Source organism: Scardinius erythrophthalmus (genome assembly GCF_964197995.2).
Source record: "Scardinius erythrophthalmus genome assembly, chromosome: 9".
In the NCBI taxonomy this organism is placed as follows: domain Eukaryota; kingdom Metazoa; phylum Chordata; class Actinopteri; order Cypriniformes; family Leuciscidae; genus Scardinius; species Scardinius erythrophthalmus.
Window position 1 is genome coordinate 17,204,150 of NC_138229.1, and position 12,206 is coordinate 17,216,355.

General features: G+C 36.3%; 1 protein-coding gene across 1 annotated transcript; it reads right to left on the reverse strand.

Moving 5' to 3' along the window:
• Window positions 1-691: 691 nt before the first annotated feature.
• Window positions 692-10,262, reverse strand: klhl18 (kelch-like family member 18). Its single transcript, XM_081374666.1, has 10 exons — window positions 9,892-10,262; window positions 8,076-8,206; window positions 7,840-7,980; window positions 5,907-6,105; window positions 5,591-5,751; window positions 4,802-4,938; window positions 4,485-4,707; window positions 4,234-4,338; window positions 2,798-2,909; window positions 692-2,703 (listed from the first exon to the last, which is right to left on the reverse strand). The coding sequence occupies exons 1-10, from the start codon at window positions 10,024-10,026 to the stop codon at window positions 2,317-2,319; spliced, it is 1,731 nt and encodes a 576-aa protein (XP_081230792.1). The 5' UTR covers window positions 10,027-10,262; the 3' UTR covers window positions 692-2,316.
• Between the last annotated feature and the right edge of the window lie 1,944 nt (window positions 10,263-12,206).

Here is a 12,206-nt window from a genome sequence, read left to right on the forward strand (position 1 = left end):
ATAGCTGCATAAACAGATAAAAAACAAGTTATTCTTTCCAACAGAAACTAAATGTTATTCATATTTAGGTATATGAATTATGCAGAATTTGGATACAGCAGATTTCATTTCTCTGGTCTTGTTGGGTCTCCAATAACTGAGAAGCATCCAGCACAGTAACGGGCCGGTTTCTTTGTGTTAGCAGAATTCGCTCTTTTCAGACGGAATCCAAGACTGCTGACCCTCACGTCCTATGAACATCAGCACAGCTGTGATATTTGACATATATGAACAAAAAGGTCTGATTGTGTCACATCACAAACACACTTCTCACCTGTGAGTTTCCTAGTGTTACACTTTCTGGCGGCTGTGGATCTGATGGTTGGACCAGTAGAGGTGTCTGTATGATGAACAACAAATGCATTGCATCAGTTTTTGCTATTCTTTTCAATATAACCAGTTTTAATGATATTCCCATTTAATAAAAAGATTCTTATACCTTCTGAAGTGGCTCCATGGGAAAAGCAGCTGAGAAGTTCAGCATAAAGATGAGCAGCAACACCAGCAGGGCTCTTTGCATGTTCCCAGTCATCCTTCACTCTCAAACTAACGGTGAACAGGCACACGTCTGTTCAATTAAAACACCACTCAAAGGGTGTGACCCAAAGTTGTTGTGCGTCACAGGGAAAATTACAGCACAGGGCGGCATTGTGTCCATAAAATCAATGTTTATTTAAGACATTTAGGAATTACGCGAAAAAGAATATTTTAGTCCCACACAAAAGATCTGTTAATGCCGTTCCTTCAGGTTAAATGGGAATGTTTTTAAAAGATATCAGGGCGACCGACTCGATATTTGTCCCTGTTGAGCTCTCCCATCTCATACGGAGGTAGCTGAGGAATCTATTCAAACACAGAAAAATGTGATCTATATATATATATATATATATATATATGTATATATATATACATATATATATATACATACACACATATATATATATTAGATTTCTGTAAAACGTAAACTTGATTCTCATTTAAGTGACTACAATGTGCAATGCTACAAAAAGAATGATTACAGCTAATAATAAATTAAACGTAGAAATACTGCATCACAATTGGAAGTTAATACAAAATAAATCATAAAATAAAATCAGCAGAGAAATGCAGTATTGGTAATATGACAAAGAAAATATAAACCGTGTTAAAAATTCACAGTCAGTAATCCTAATTTCAGATGGGTTATTTGAAATTAAAAGCATAAGGTAAAAATTCATACAGTCATAAACCATAATTTGGACGTTTTTTGCACAAAGCACAAGGGAGCATTCTATTTATAGGCTATCTCCAACACTTTTACTTCAACATAGTAAATAATCCTGAAAGCACATATCTGACAAGTTAATCATCAGTTAATGTTAATTTCACTCTCCCTCATTTTGGTATGTGTACTGATTCTCAAAAATACGAGAGAAAGTAAAAAAAGAAAAGAAAAAAAGACAATGGATTAGATGCGCACATCACAGCCCATCCCTCCAGTATACAGAGCCGGTGATCGGCAATCCCAAAATCAAAAATATCTGCACATTAAAAACGGACACCAAAAGTAAAAAAAGTAAGAGAATTCAAGTCAATAAAGTGGTGAAATCAAAACACAGTCCCATGTAAAGTGGAAAGTCATGGCACATCTTTGTGCAGACACATTTTGCTCACATTAAATTTCCATCATGTTCTGCAAAACAGCAACATTCATTATGAGCAATATCCCAAATAACACACGGTTAGTACTTCTAAGTAAGAAAAATTCTTGATAAAACAGAATTAAAAACAGCTTTATCCTCATTAATCATACCCACTTGATTATACACTTTCTCCCAATTATGGCATGGGTTAACAGTGGTTAACTTTCACCTGTCTAGAAATCTAAATTGGCTTCCAGTTTAGAGGAATAAAAATGACAAATTTATATGTGTACATGATGATATTACCTAACAACTGATGCTTAAAAGGGCCCACAACACACGCTATCTGTTAACAGTGCAAAAGTGCGTTTTTTAGCAGAAGTGCGGCCCAGTTGTTGTCAGTGTCTTTGAACGTACGTATGAATTCTACATTTGGTCGTCAAAAGAACAGAACAGGATTATGTCACCATTAAAGGTGTACTGGCATATCTGCTTTAGGCTTTTCTTAGAATAAAAGCCTGAATAATGGTACCTCTGATGCAAACATGTGAACCAAGGATCATGAGTGCATTTTGTCAGATTATTCAGTACAAAAACATTTCGTTCTTTTTTTTTTAAATAATCAAAATCCTTTTGGGCTGAGGGAGATGTGGCGTTAAGTTGGCTGTAAGGGTATACAGCCTACCCCTACCCCGCCCTCGTGGCAAACCATCGGGGTCATAAGTGTCCAGCGGTTTGTTTCTGGGTCGTACATTTCCAAAGAGCTGAGATTGGACTGTCCATCGTAACCTCCCACTGCATAGAGTCGACCGCAGTTGGCTACTAGAGAAATGCGGCTGCGTCGAGTGTTCATGGCCACTAGGTGGCTCCACTGATCTGTTATTGAGCTGTACACCTCTGCTCCACTAAGGAACGCAGAGCCATCATAACCTCCTGCCACATACAGATTGCTGCCCACGGCTGCAGCACCGTGCCGACAGCGCTTGTTTATCATGGGAGCAACAGGGTGCCATAATGCTGTATGCTGGTTATAGTACTCCACCTAGTGGCAGAGACATGAAACATTCACAACTTTACATATTTGTATTGTATTTTGTAACTTATATCCTGCCAATTGAATTATGATGTTCACTTACTGTGTTAAAGATCTGTAGACCATCATGACCGCCTGAAACATATATTCTGCCTTCAAACACAGTAACACCAGCAGCACTGCGGCTTGCACTCATTTCTGTAACTATTGTCCATCTGGTAACAGAAGACACACGCACACACAAAATCAGACACATTCTGATTTCGAAAAACCACAGCAAAAACTTTGCTATTGAACACGTCTTTACATTAAATATTAATATATTAACAAATTAAATTACGAAAATAAACATCCTTGTAATAAGTAATTAAATAATCATCCCTGCTTCAAGTAATTAAATAATCAGCCAATAATTTCAAATAATCAGCCAATCATAAAATGAACACAAATTATAGTAACTGATAGAACAAACGATATTAATGACATTAATGTGCTATTTTAAACATAAACAAATGAAAAATTATTAAAAACCATGACATATAATAAGTAAAAAACGGTATACTGTAATAATTACTTGGAAAAACAAAAAATATATAAAACACAGAATAAATATAAACAACATCATTATTGATGATATAATAGACAGTGGCAAGTCTTTCTTTCTTTCATTCTTTCTTTCTTTCGTTTATTTATATAGCACTGCTAAATACAACCTAAGTTGACCAAAATGCTTTACATAAAACATACATCTCACATTTCTCACATCACAGGCACCACATTGAGATTACCTGTTATAAGCGGTCAATGATAAATGTGCCTTAAGCAAGTTCCTGAAAACTGATTCCTGAATAAAGATTTAGCAGATCTAATAGAAAGAGGCAGTTCATTCCATAATCTCGGTCCCATAACTGCGAAAGCGTGATCACCTTCACTTAAAGTCTATTAGGCTGTACTTACACTTTCTATCATAAAGCAAAAAAAGCTCAAATACTGATCAGTGCATGAACACCTTAAATATGTTCAGCCAAGATTAAATATGCATTAGATTTCAATAACATTCATAACGCTGTTGCACCACCTGCAGGCTAGACGGTGATGAAGACTTAAAATTAAAATTATTAAAATGATGACTATTTATTTTTATTATTAGTCTAACATATATATATATATATATATATATATATATATATATATATATATATATATATATATATATATATATATATATATATATATATATATATATATATATATATATATATGCGTAATGTATTTTAAATGAATTATTAAATAATGTTTAACATTAAATAATAAATAATTAAAACATTAAATAATGAAAACATTTTTGTATACTCTATTTGATCCAAATATCATTGCCACATAATTATATATATTTTAAAAGCTACTTAGTTTGTTTGTTTTGTCAACAAAATATTTTCCATTACTTAAAATGCTGATTACTTGATTTACAAATTAATCGAGTGACAGCCCAACATTAATCCAATTTTCTAAACATTACCTAAAGAATGTATGACTCACCTGTCAGTCTCTGGGGAATAGCACTCGACTGAATTTAGAGAGGACTTGCCATCATATCCACCACAGACATATATATGGCCATCAACAACAACTGTTCCCATCGCACTAATGCAGAAAGAAGAGATGATAGACCAAAAGCATCAGATATGCATACATACATCACATGTACCTAAAATTCTTGGTTTAAATCCAGCTTCAAAATAGCTTTTCAAATTATATATATTAAATATATTTCCCTCACAATTTCTTACCTGCGTTGAGTATTCATGCTAGCAACTTTGGTCCAAGTGTCAGTTTCTGGGTTGTAAACTTCCACAGTTCTAAGCCGTGATTGACCGTCGTAACCACCAATGGCATAAAGCAGCCCATTCACAACAGCAACACCCACTCGACTGCGGGCTGTGCTCATAGGTTGGCATCGCTCCCAACAGTTTCCAATAGGATCAAATACCTCCACGACATTTAATGAGTCACCTGTGCATGAAACGTTGACTCATTAACAAAAACTGACACTTGACAGTAACTAGCACATGCGTTTTCTAAAAGGACAGTGTGAAGAAGGAGATACCAGCACTGTTGAGGCCCCCGACCGCATAGATTAAACCTGCGATGGATGTGCAACATCTCTGTCGGGTCTTGTAGGCTGGGAGGTGCGGCCGTCGCTCCGGCATCAGATGGTAATCTTTTGCCTCATCAACAAGGTCCCTGTTAAGAGTAAAGGTCAAATGCATATTCATGCATGGATACTTTTGGAAACGCACAAACAATTCCCCAAATAATGAATCCCTACATCCTTTCAAAAGTATTACTAAAAAACTGTTACATAGTCTAAGCCATCAGCCACCTAATAATAATAATTTACATTACATACAACCATAAAGTCAACATGAAATCAAAATTGATCTTTTTTTAATGGAATATTAAAGTATTTATTATAAATGATTTATCTATGCAAATTCTTTTTTACTTCATGTGCCCACATATTCTTTAATCAAAATAGCTCTTAATCAAAATTAATCTATTCTCTGATGGCATGTTTTTTTGGTGCAAGGGCAAGACAACCTGTCACTCACATGAGATCATAATAGAAAACAACAATGAACCAATCAATTGACCAAAATAAAATCCACTTTGTTTCACTCAGTTATACAGTACATCACAATAGACATGAAAAGATCACAACTACCGTTTCATGCTGACTTGAAGTACAATGGTACTCTTAGACATTTTATTGAAAATGTATTTACTCTAGATTTGGATCTGCAAAAATCACATAATGTCTTAGTTTGGATTGGAAACGGTGTGTTTTTGCCAAAAGGTCCATTTATGGGGCATAAGTTATCTGAAAGAAACGTGCCTGCATTTGTGGCAGCAGCGTACAAGCTCATCTTGTTGGACTCGGTCAGCAAGGAACTGAGGTCGACATAGAGGCAGCCGGGTTTTAGACAGTAACTCCGGTAACCGTGGCTCACGATCTTCACGTGCATGTCGCACCCAAGCAAGCACGGCCTCAAACACCTACAAACAACAAAAAATATCAGATTTTCTCTAATTTTATAGTCTCTCATTAAAGAAAACACCCAAAACTGTGAAACAATGAAAATGTGTGATTTACATCCACCATTCAGTACCATCCTGTTCTTGTCACTTTATGTTAGTCATTAGAATCTGACCTGCTCCTCTGCTTGGACATTGAGCTCATCGCAGCCCACGAGCTCAAACACCTCCTCCGACCGAAGGGCCAGGAACTCCTCGGACAAAGATACCTCCACAAAATGCTGGTGAACGAAGATGTTGGCTGCATCGTAGAGTGTGGTGCACATCATAGTCTCTGCAAACTGCCGTACACCAAGGCAATTCTTTGGATGCAACCTGTTAATTAGGAGCAAGTCTAGAATGATCTGTATGTGAAATTAATCACTTTAATATCTCCTTTTTATAATCTTTATAACTACATAACCTGAGAGAGGCATGTCACTGTTATCACTTCAAGGTGCTCTAAGCGATGTTGGGTGACGTCATTTCTTGTTGACGTTCGAAGTATTGTCAAATAAAACGGAGGCTAGCTCGACCCTGCTTCCTCCTCATCCCGTCCACTCCCCCTTCCTTCCATGCTTCCTGAAACAGGCTTTTCCGATGTAAATTTGGGACTTCGGCATTCCTTTTCCCTCTTCTTTGCTATTTGTTCATTGGAACGTCGTCTCTTTGGTCGTGTGTCGGCCATATCAAAATTCTCAAGAGAATATAATTCTGACGTTAGTCGTTGTCTAGGACATCTCTCCTCTAGCTAACTTCCCTCTTCATGCTTCTCTCTCCTCCACTCCCCACACCCCCCTTCATGTGCACACGCACTAACCCCCACCCCGAAATCATTCTTGTCGGTTATTGGCTGGAACACTGTTTGTTATGTTTCGTGGTCCAGGCTGGGCCAGTTTGTTTTTGTTGCCGCTTGTGGAGCCTGGGCTGTCTACAGAGACCGCGTTTTTTACAGTGTGTTCAGGGGAAAGGCAGCTAGCGGATAGTGAGGAGATGTTTGCTGTATGTGACAAAAAATGTTTCAGCCTAAAAAACGTGTGACATCGCTTAGAGCACCTTTAATTGGCCTGATTATTATTATTGGATCCTATATTATTAATTGATTATACAATTATGTACACACATTATCATTCGAAGGTTTGGGATCAGTAATGTTTTTAACGTTTTTGAAAGAAGTCTCTTATGCTCACCAAGGCTGTATTTATTTGAACAGAATCCAATAAAACAGTAATGTTGTGAAATATTTGAACAATTTAAAATAACTTTTTTATTTTAATATATTTAATGCAATTTAACGCATCCTTGGTGAATAAAAGTAATAATTTCTTTCAAATCATACTGACTCTAAACCTTTGAACCAGTAGTTAGTTATTACAATATCTATATCAGTAACACTTTACAATAAGGTCTCATTTGGTAACATTAGTTAAAGGGATAGGCTAGTTCACCCAAAAATTAAAATTCTTTCATCATTTACTCAACCTCAAGTTATTCCAAACCTGTATGTATTTCTTTGCTCTGCTGAACAAAAAAATATCTATTTTGAAGAATGTCAGTTGCTGGGCCCCATTGACCTCCATAGTATTTCAATGGGACCCATCAAGGTGTTTGCTTACTCATATTCTTTAAAATATCTTATTTTGTGTTCAGCAGAAGAAATAAATGCATACAGGTTTGGAACAACCTGAGGGTGAGTAAATGACAGAATTTTCATTTTTGGGTGAACTATCCCTTTAAATGTATTGACTAACATGAACTAACAATGAGCAATGCATTTGTTACAGTATTTATTCGTCTTTTTTAATGTTAATTAATAAAATAACAGTTGATCATTGTTTGATCATGTTAGTTCACAGTGCATTAACTATGTTAGCAAATACATTTTTTTATTTAAATAATGTATATTAGTAAATATTGAAATGAACATTAAGATTAATAACGGCTGTAGAAGTGTTGTTCATTCTTAGTTCATGTTAACTAAAGAAGATAACTAATGAAACCTTATTTTAAAGTGTTACCTCTATATCTATATTATATGTCATGAAGTAATCATAATTGTTTAAGCGGTACCTCTGCTGTAGAAAAGAGCAGCAGGCATCTTTGACATTTTGAAGCTGCAGGAAACTGGCCCCTATCAGGAGGGCCTGGACATTCTGTTGGTCTATGGCTATGTGTCCATTGTAGGCAAAGTTTATTAGGGCTTCAAGTGCACTGTTTAGAGGCAAAACAGAGATGAAAATATTAGCATACACTTACAAACAAAAAAAGACCATGTCTAGAGATCTTGATTGATTTTGTATCTTCACCTGGGATCCATGCCCTGCATGACGATCTCATCCTGTTTGCATTCCACCATGTCATTGGTAAACATGGCATGGAAGTATGGAATAGAAGCAGCAAGGACTATTCTGTGAGCACTGAATTTGTGCTCTCCTACCTGCATACACAGACGGGTGAACAAATCCTGATCAGAAATCATCTCATACACATAATACATAAAATGTCCTGGTTCAGTGTTAACGTGACATTCACAGCCAAATGAAAAATCTGAAACATTATTATCCCTCCACCCAAATGATCACAAAGCATAACCATTATCAAGGGCAAAATTAACAGACAAGTGAAATTTTAATGAATGAAGCTGCAAATGTGGGGAAAAAAAGAACATTCAGGCATTAAGAAAACCTGCTATACTGAAAGTATACCATAATCCTTAGCATGATCTGTAGTATGTAGCCTACTATAAGCCAGCTGTCAGTCAGCAAAGACATGCGTACAGCAGGTCAGGTGAAAGGGATAAATAGGATTATTGCTCTCTGCGACCCACATAAAGGGCTGATGATGCAACACGTAAAGCACAGCAGCAGATCAGAGACTGTTTCATTAGCTGATGCTTCTACTAATGGTGCTTTATACAGCAACATAATAATATATATACACATCACTCAAAAATAAGGAGGCATCAGCAAACCACCTCTTTTTTTCTTTTTGGTATAGAAAACGTAAGAAATGTGCACTATTTTTCATTGTTACGCTTTTTTAAACACTTTCATATTAATATCTCAATGTTTCATTTTTAACGCTTCTGTCTCTATGTTCTATCTCTCTTTTCTTCTTTTGAGCAGTAAAAACAACATTTCTGTTCCTGCAATTACTGTTGCATGCTTTATTGAGATGCTTTTAATAAATGTACCTTAACTTGACTTAAAGTAGGCTGAATTTTGCATATTATAATGAGTCTGAAGCAGTGGTTCTCAAATAGCAGTCTTGGACCCACTAGGGGGCCTTAGCACACTTCCAATGGGGCCTCAAAAATGTTTAAAACAAGCTTTTAAAATAAACTTTAAACAGCAATTATTAACAGCATTTTTCTTATAATTAAATGATTATCTTTATTCATAAAAAATATTTTAATTTATTCCCTCAACAAAGTTCATTCACTAAAAAGTAATGGATATTTCAAATGAATATAATTTTTTTCAAGTTATGTCAAGATGTACAGCATTTTATTGCACTGAAATAGTTATTTGGGAGGGGGGGGAAATAGTTAAAAAAATAACTAGATAGATAGATACAAAGGAAATAGCTAGAAACTGTTGTTTAGAATAAGCCAAACAGTTCACGATATAGCCTATTGGATATCCAGCTCTCACGTGTTTCTATTAAACTCAGCTTGATAATATAGTTAAACATTAAACATGAGGAAATGAAAACTTCTTAACAGACCATGGAAGGCGAGTTCACTAAAGTTACCCAAGCCGTTTATAATTTCTCTAAAGATAATAAAAATAAAAATAGCAATAAATAATAGCAGGATGTGTTGCTTCTCTTCCGTGCTTTAGTAAGTTAGTTTATAATATACAGCTGGATGTTAGCTATACACGCTAACAAATAACACTGGAATACATCGCCTTCAAAATTTATACAAAACATAGAAAGATCAATTTCAAGAGATGTATGCAATGAGACACATTAGCAAACGACCTGACATGATTGAAAATTACAGCTCTTCCTTCTGTTAACAGTGTCTGTACTTCACTAGCATCTACCATGCTGACAGCCCAGTGCTACTTGGTTAGCATTTCACTAGCAAATTAACCCTAACAAAGAAAAGCACAGTACTTTTAGGGTAACATCACACAGTTTCCCTTGTCGTCGGATCTCCTCCATCACTGCATATCCACGAGCGGGCAAATCGGCGACAGAAAAATGCATCAAATCTTCTAATTCTTCAAAAATCGTGTCACCCATCGTCATTGATGGACTGGAGACGACACTTTTTGTCCAAACCGAGACGCCGTAGATTGAGCTGTTTAACTGAGTGCCCTCCACCGGCGGTGTCAGTTAGTGCCCTATCATGCAGGGGTCGTACACTGCTCACATCAGATTTATGTGGATGTACTCATGGATGTACTGGTCTTATTCATGTGATTCACACACGTCATGGCTTAGGTTGAGTTCAGCTCACGTGACACTTTTGCACAGCTTTTGATGACTCTCTATGAGACCAGACTAGAGTTCTTCACAGTAAACGGCTGATACTAATATACAGATCTATTTAAAGATATTTCATCCTTTTTCTCTTGCTAGTATAAAGCAATGGACAGATCCAGAGTTAAAAGTTGAAGTTTGAAATGGAGGTTTTTGTAGTCGCACAAGTAGCCTACATAACCGATTCTTGCAGTTGTAGCTTATCACAATCCACATTTTTGTATGTTTTATTAAATAAAATCATCAGTTCATTTCAAGAAGTTGTTGATATACTGTATCTGTCTTTCTTTGCTTTCTGCTGATTATATCTGCCAACACTAATTCTTGAGATGTGTCAAACTTTGACTTCAAACTTTACCTGCAATTATATTTTAAAATAGCAACATTTTCATTTTTTGTTGTTGAATTAATTAAAGATGATCAATAGAATGTTCTTAACACAAATGTGCCATTTCATGTGATTTTCTCAATATGTAGGCTATTGTTTAGTAAAATTATTACTTTAGTAGAATGTTTAGTAGAATGATTAATTCTTATAGGCCTAAATTATGCTGTCAGGCTGTCATGCTTTTGCTAACTGTTTGGAGGGAAAATACCTCCTGGAAAATCTTCTGTAAGCAGGAATGGACTACAGGACACTCGTCCTTTTGTGTCAAAGCAATGCAGAAGTTACAGGCACAGAAAGCTGGTTGTGGTCAAATCTACAATTGCAAAAACACAGCAAAATTCTAATCAGTCAATATTCAACTCTCCTCTGCTCTCCATTAGCTATTCTAGTGTGTTCCATCTAATCTCCAGAGCTGTATGCAGGGCCGGACTGGGACACAATTTCAGGCCAAGAAATCCCACACCCATCCAGGCCATCCCATGGACCCAAATAAAATTTAGAAACACGGACAACCCTATTTTTTCCTAAATTACATTTATTGGTCTAAATCCTTAGGCTGGGGCCGTGTAAAATAATTAAAGACTTTCTCTTGAACAGTATCCTCACTTCCCTTTTCCTTCTCTTCATTTACCCTAATATCTCTATGTCTCTCACTTCCACCAGTATCATCAGCCTCATACACTAATTAAAGTGGAGTACTAGTGTTATATATATATACATTTTTGGTTGAACTGTTCCTCTTCTAAGCTTCATGAACTCACCTCCCTCTGAGTTACTGTGCATACAGGGTTGGTTGGAGTTTGAGGTCTCTAGAGTAGATGAGCTGGGGGAAGACCGGTCCAGCTGATGTATGTCTACTGTTCATTACATATACATACGAAATTAATATTGCAAGAGAATTTCTGTTCATTATGTCACCATTGGAAACAAGAAAAAAAAAAAAAGAATAAATTGAAAAACAAAACAGCACCAACCCTCCCTTTATACTGACCATGATGGTCAGTGAGCAATGAAACTGTACTGACCAGCAGTATTGCAGGTTTCTTGTCCTGGAGGCATGTCTATAAAAGTGTATACTAATGTCAAACTGCTAACTAGTTGTTTTGTTTAGAATTAAGCATGTATAATGTATAATGAAGGTTCTATGTCCCACTTGTCTTAAAACACTGTGTAGGATTTTCTCCCATCTAGCGGTGAAATTGTTTATGACTACCAATTGAATATTACTTTCTAGCCCCTCCCATTCCGAGGGCGTTTTAACTCCTACGGTTGCCGTATTATTTAAAATCTGCCGGCAGTCGTGAGTAATCTCCCCCTCGCATTCGTCACAGTGCCACTGAGTGTAAAAACGCGAAAGGCGCAGGCATGTCCCTCTTTGGCTAATGTATTTTCAAGATGGAGACGCAACATGGCTGCCGCCATTCGAGCGACTCGCTCGTAAGTATTCTAAATGGCAGATTCTACGCTTACGAGAATACTTGATTAGTTGGTAGAAGTAATTACACATTAATGAGCACATATGATTTTGAAAGAACAAAGTGTTTTTTGCTAAGAATCA

Coding starts and splice junctions, on each gene's coding strand:
- klhl18 (XM_081374666.1), bottom strand. CDS start 10,026: ATGACGATGGGTGACACGATTTTTGAAGAATTAGAAGATTTGATGCAT. Junction 5,752..5,906: donor ATGTCCAAGCAGAGGAGCAG/GTCAGATTCTAA, acceptor TGTTGTTTGTAG/GTGTTTGAGGCCGTGCTTGC. Junction 2,910..4,233: donor TATTCCCCAGAGACTGACAG/GTGAGTCATACA, acceptor TTCTGTTACCAG/ATGGACAATAGTTACAGAAA.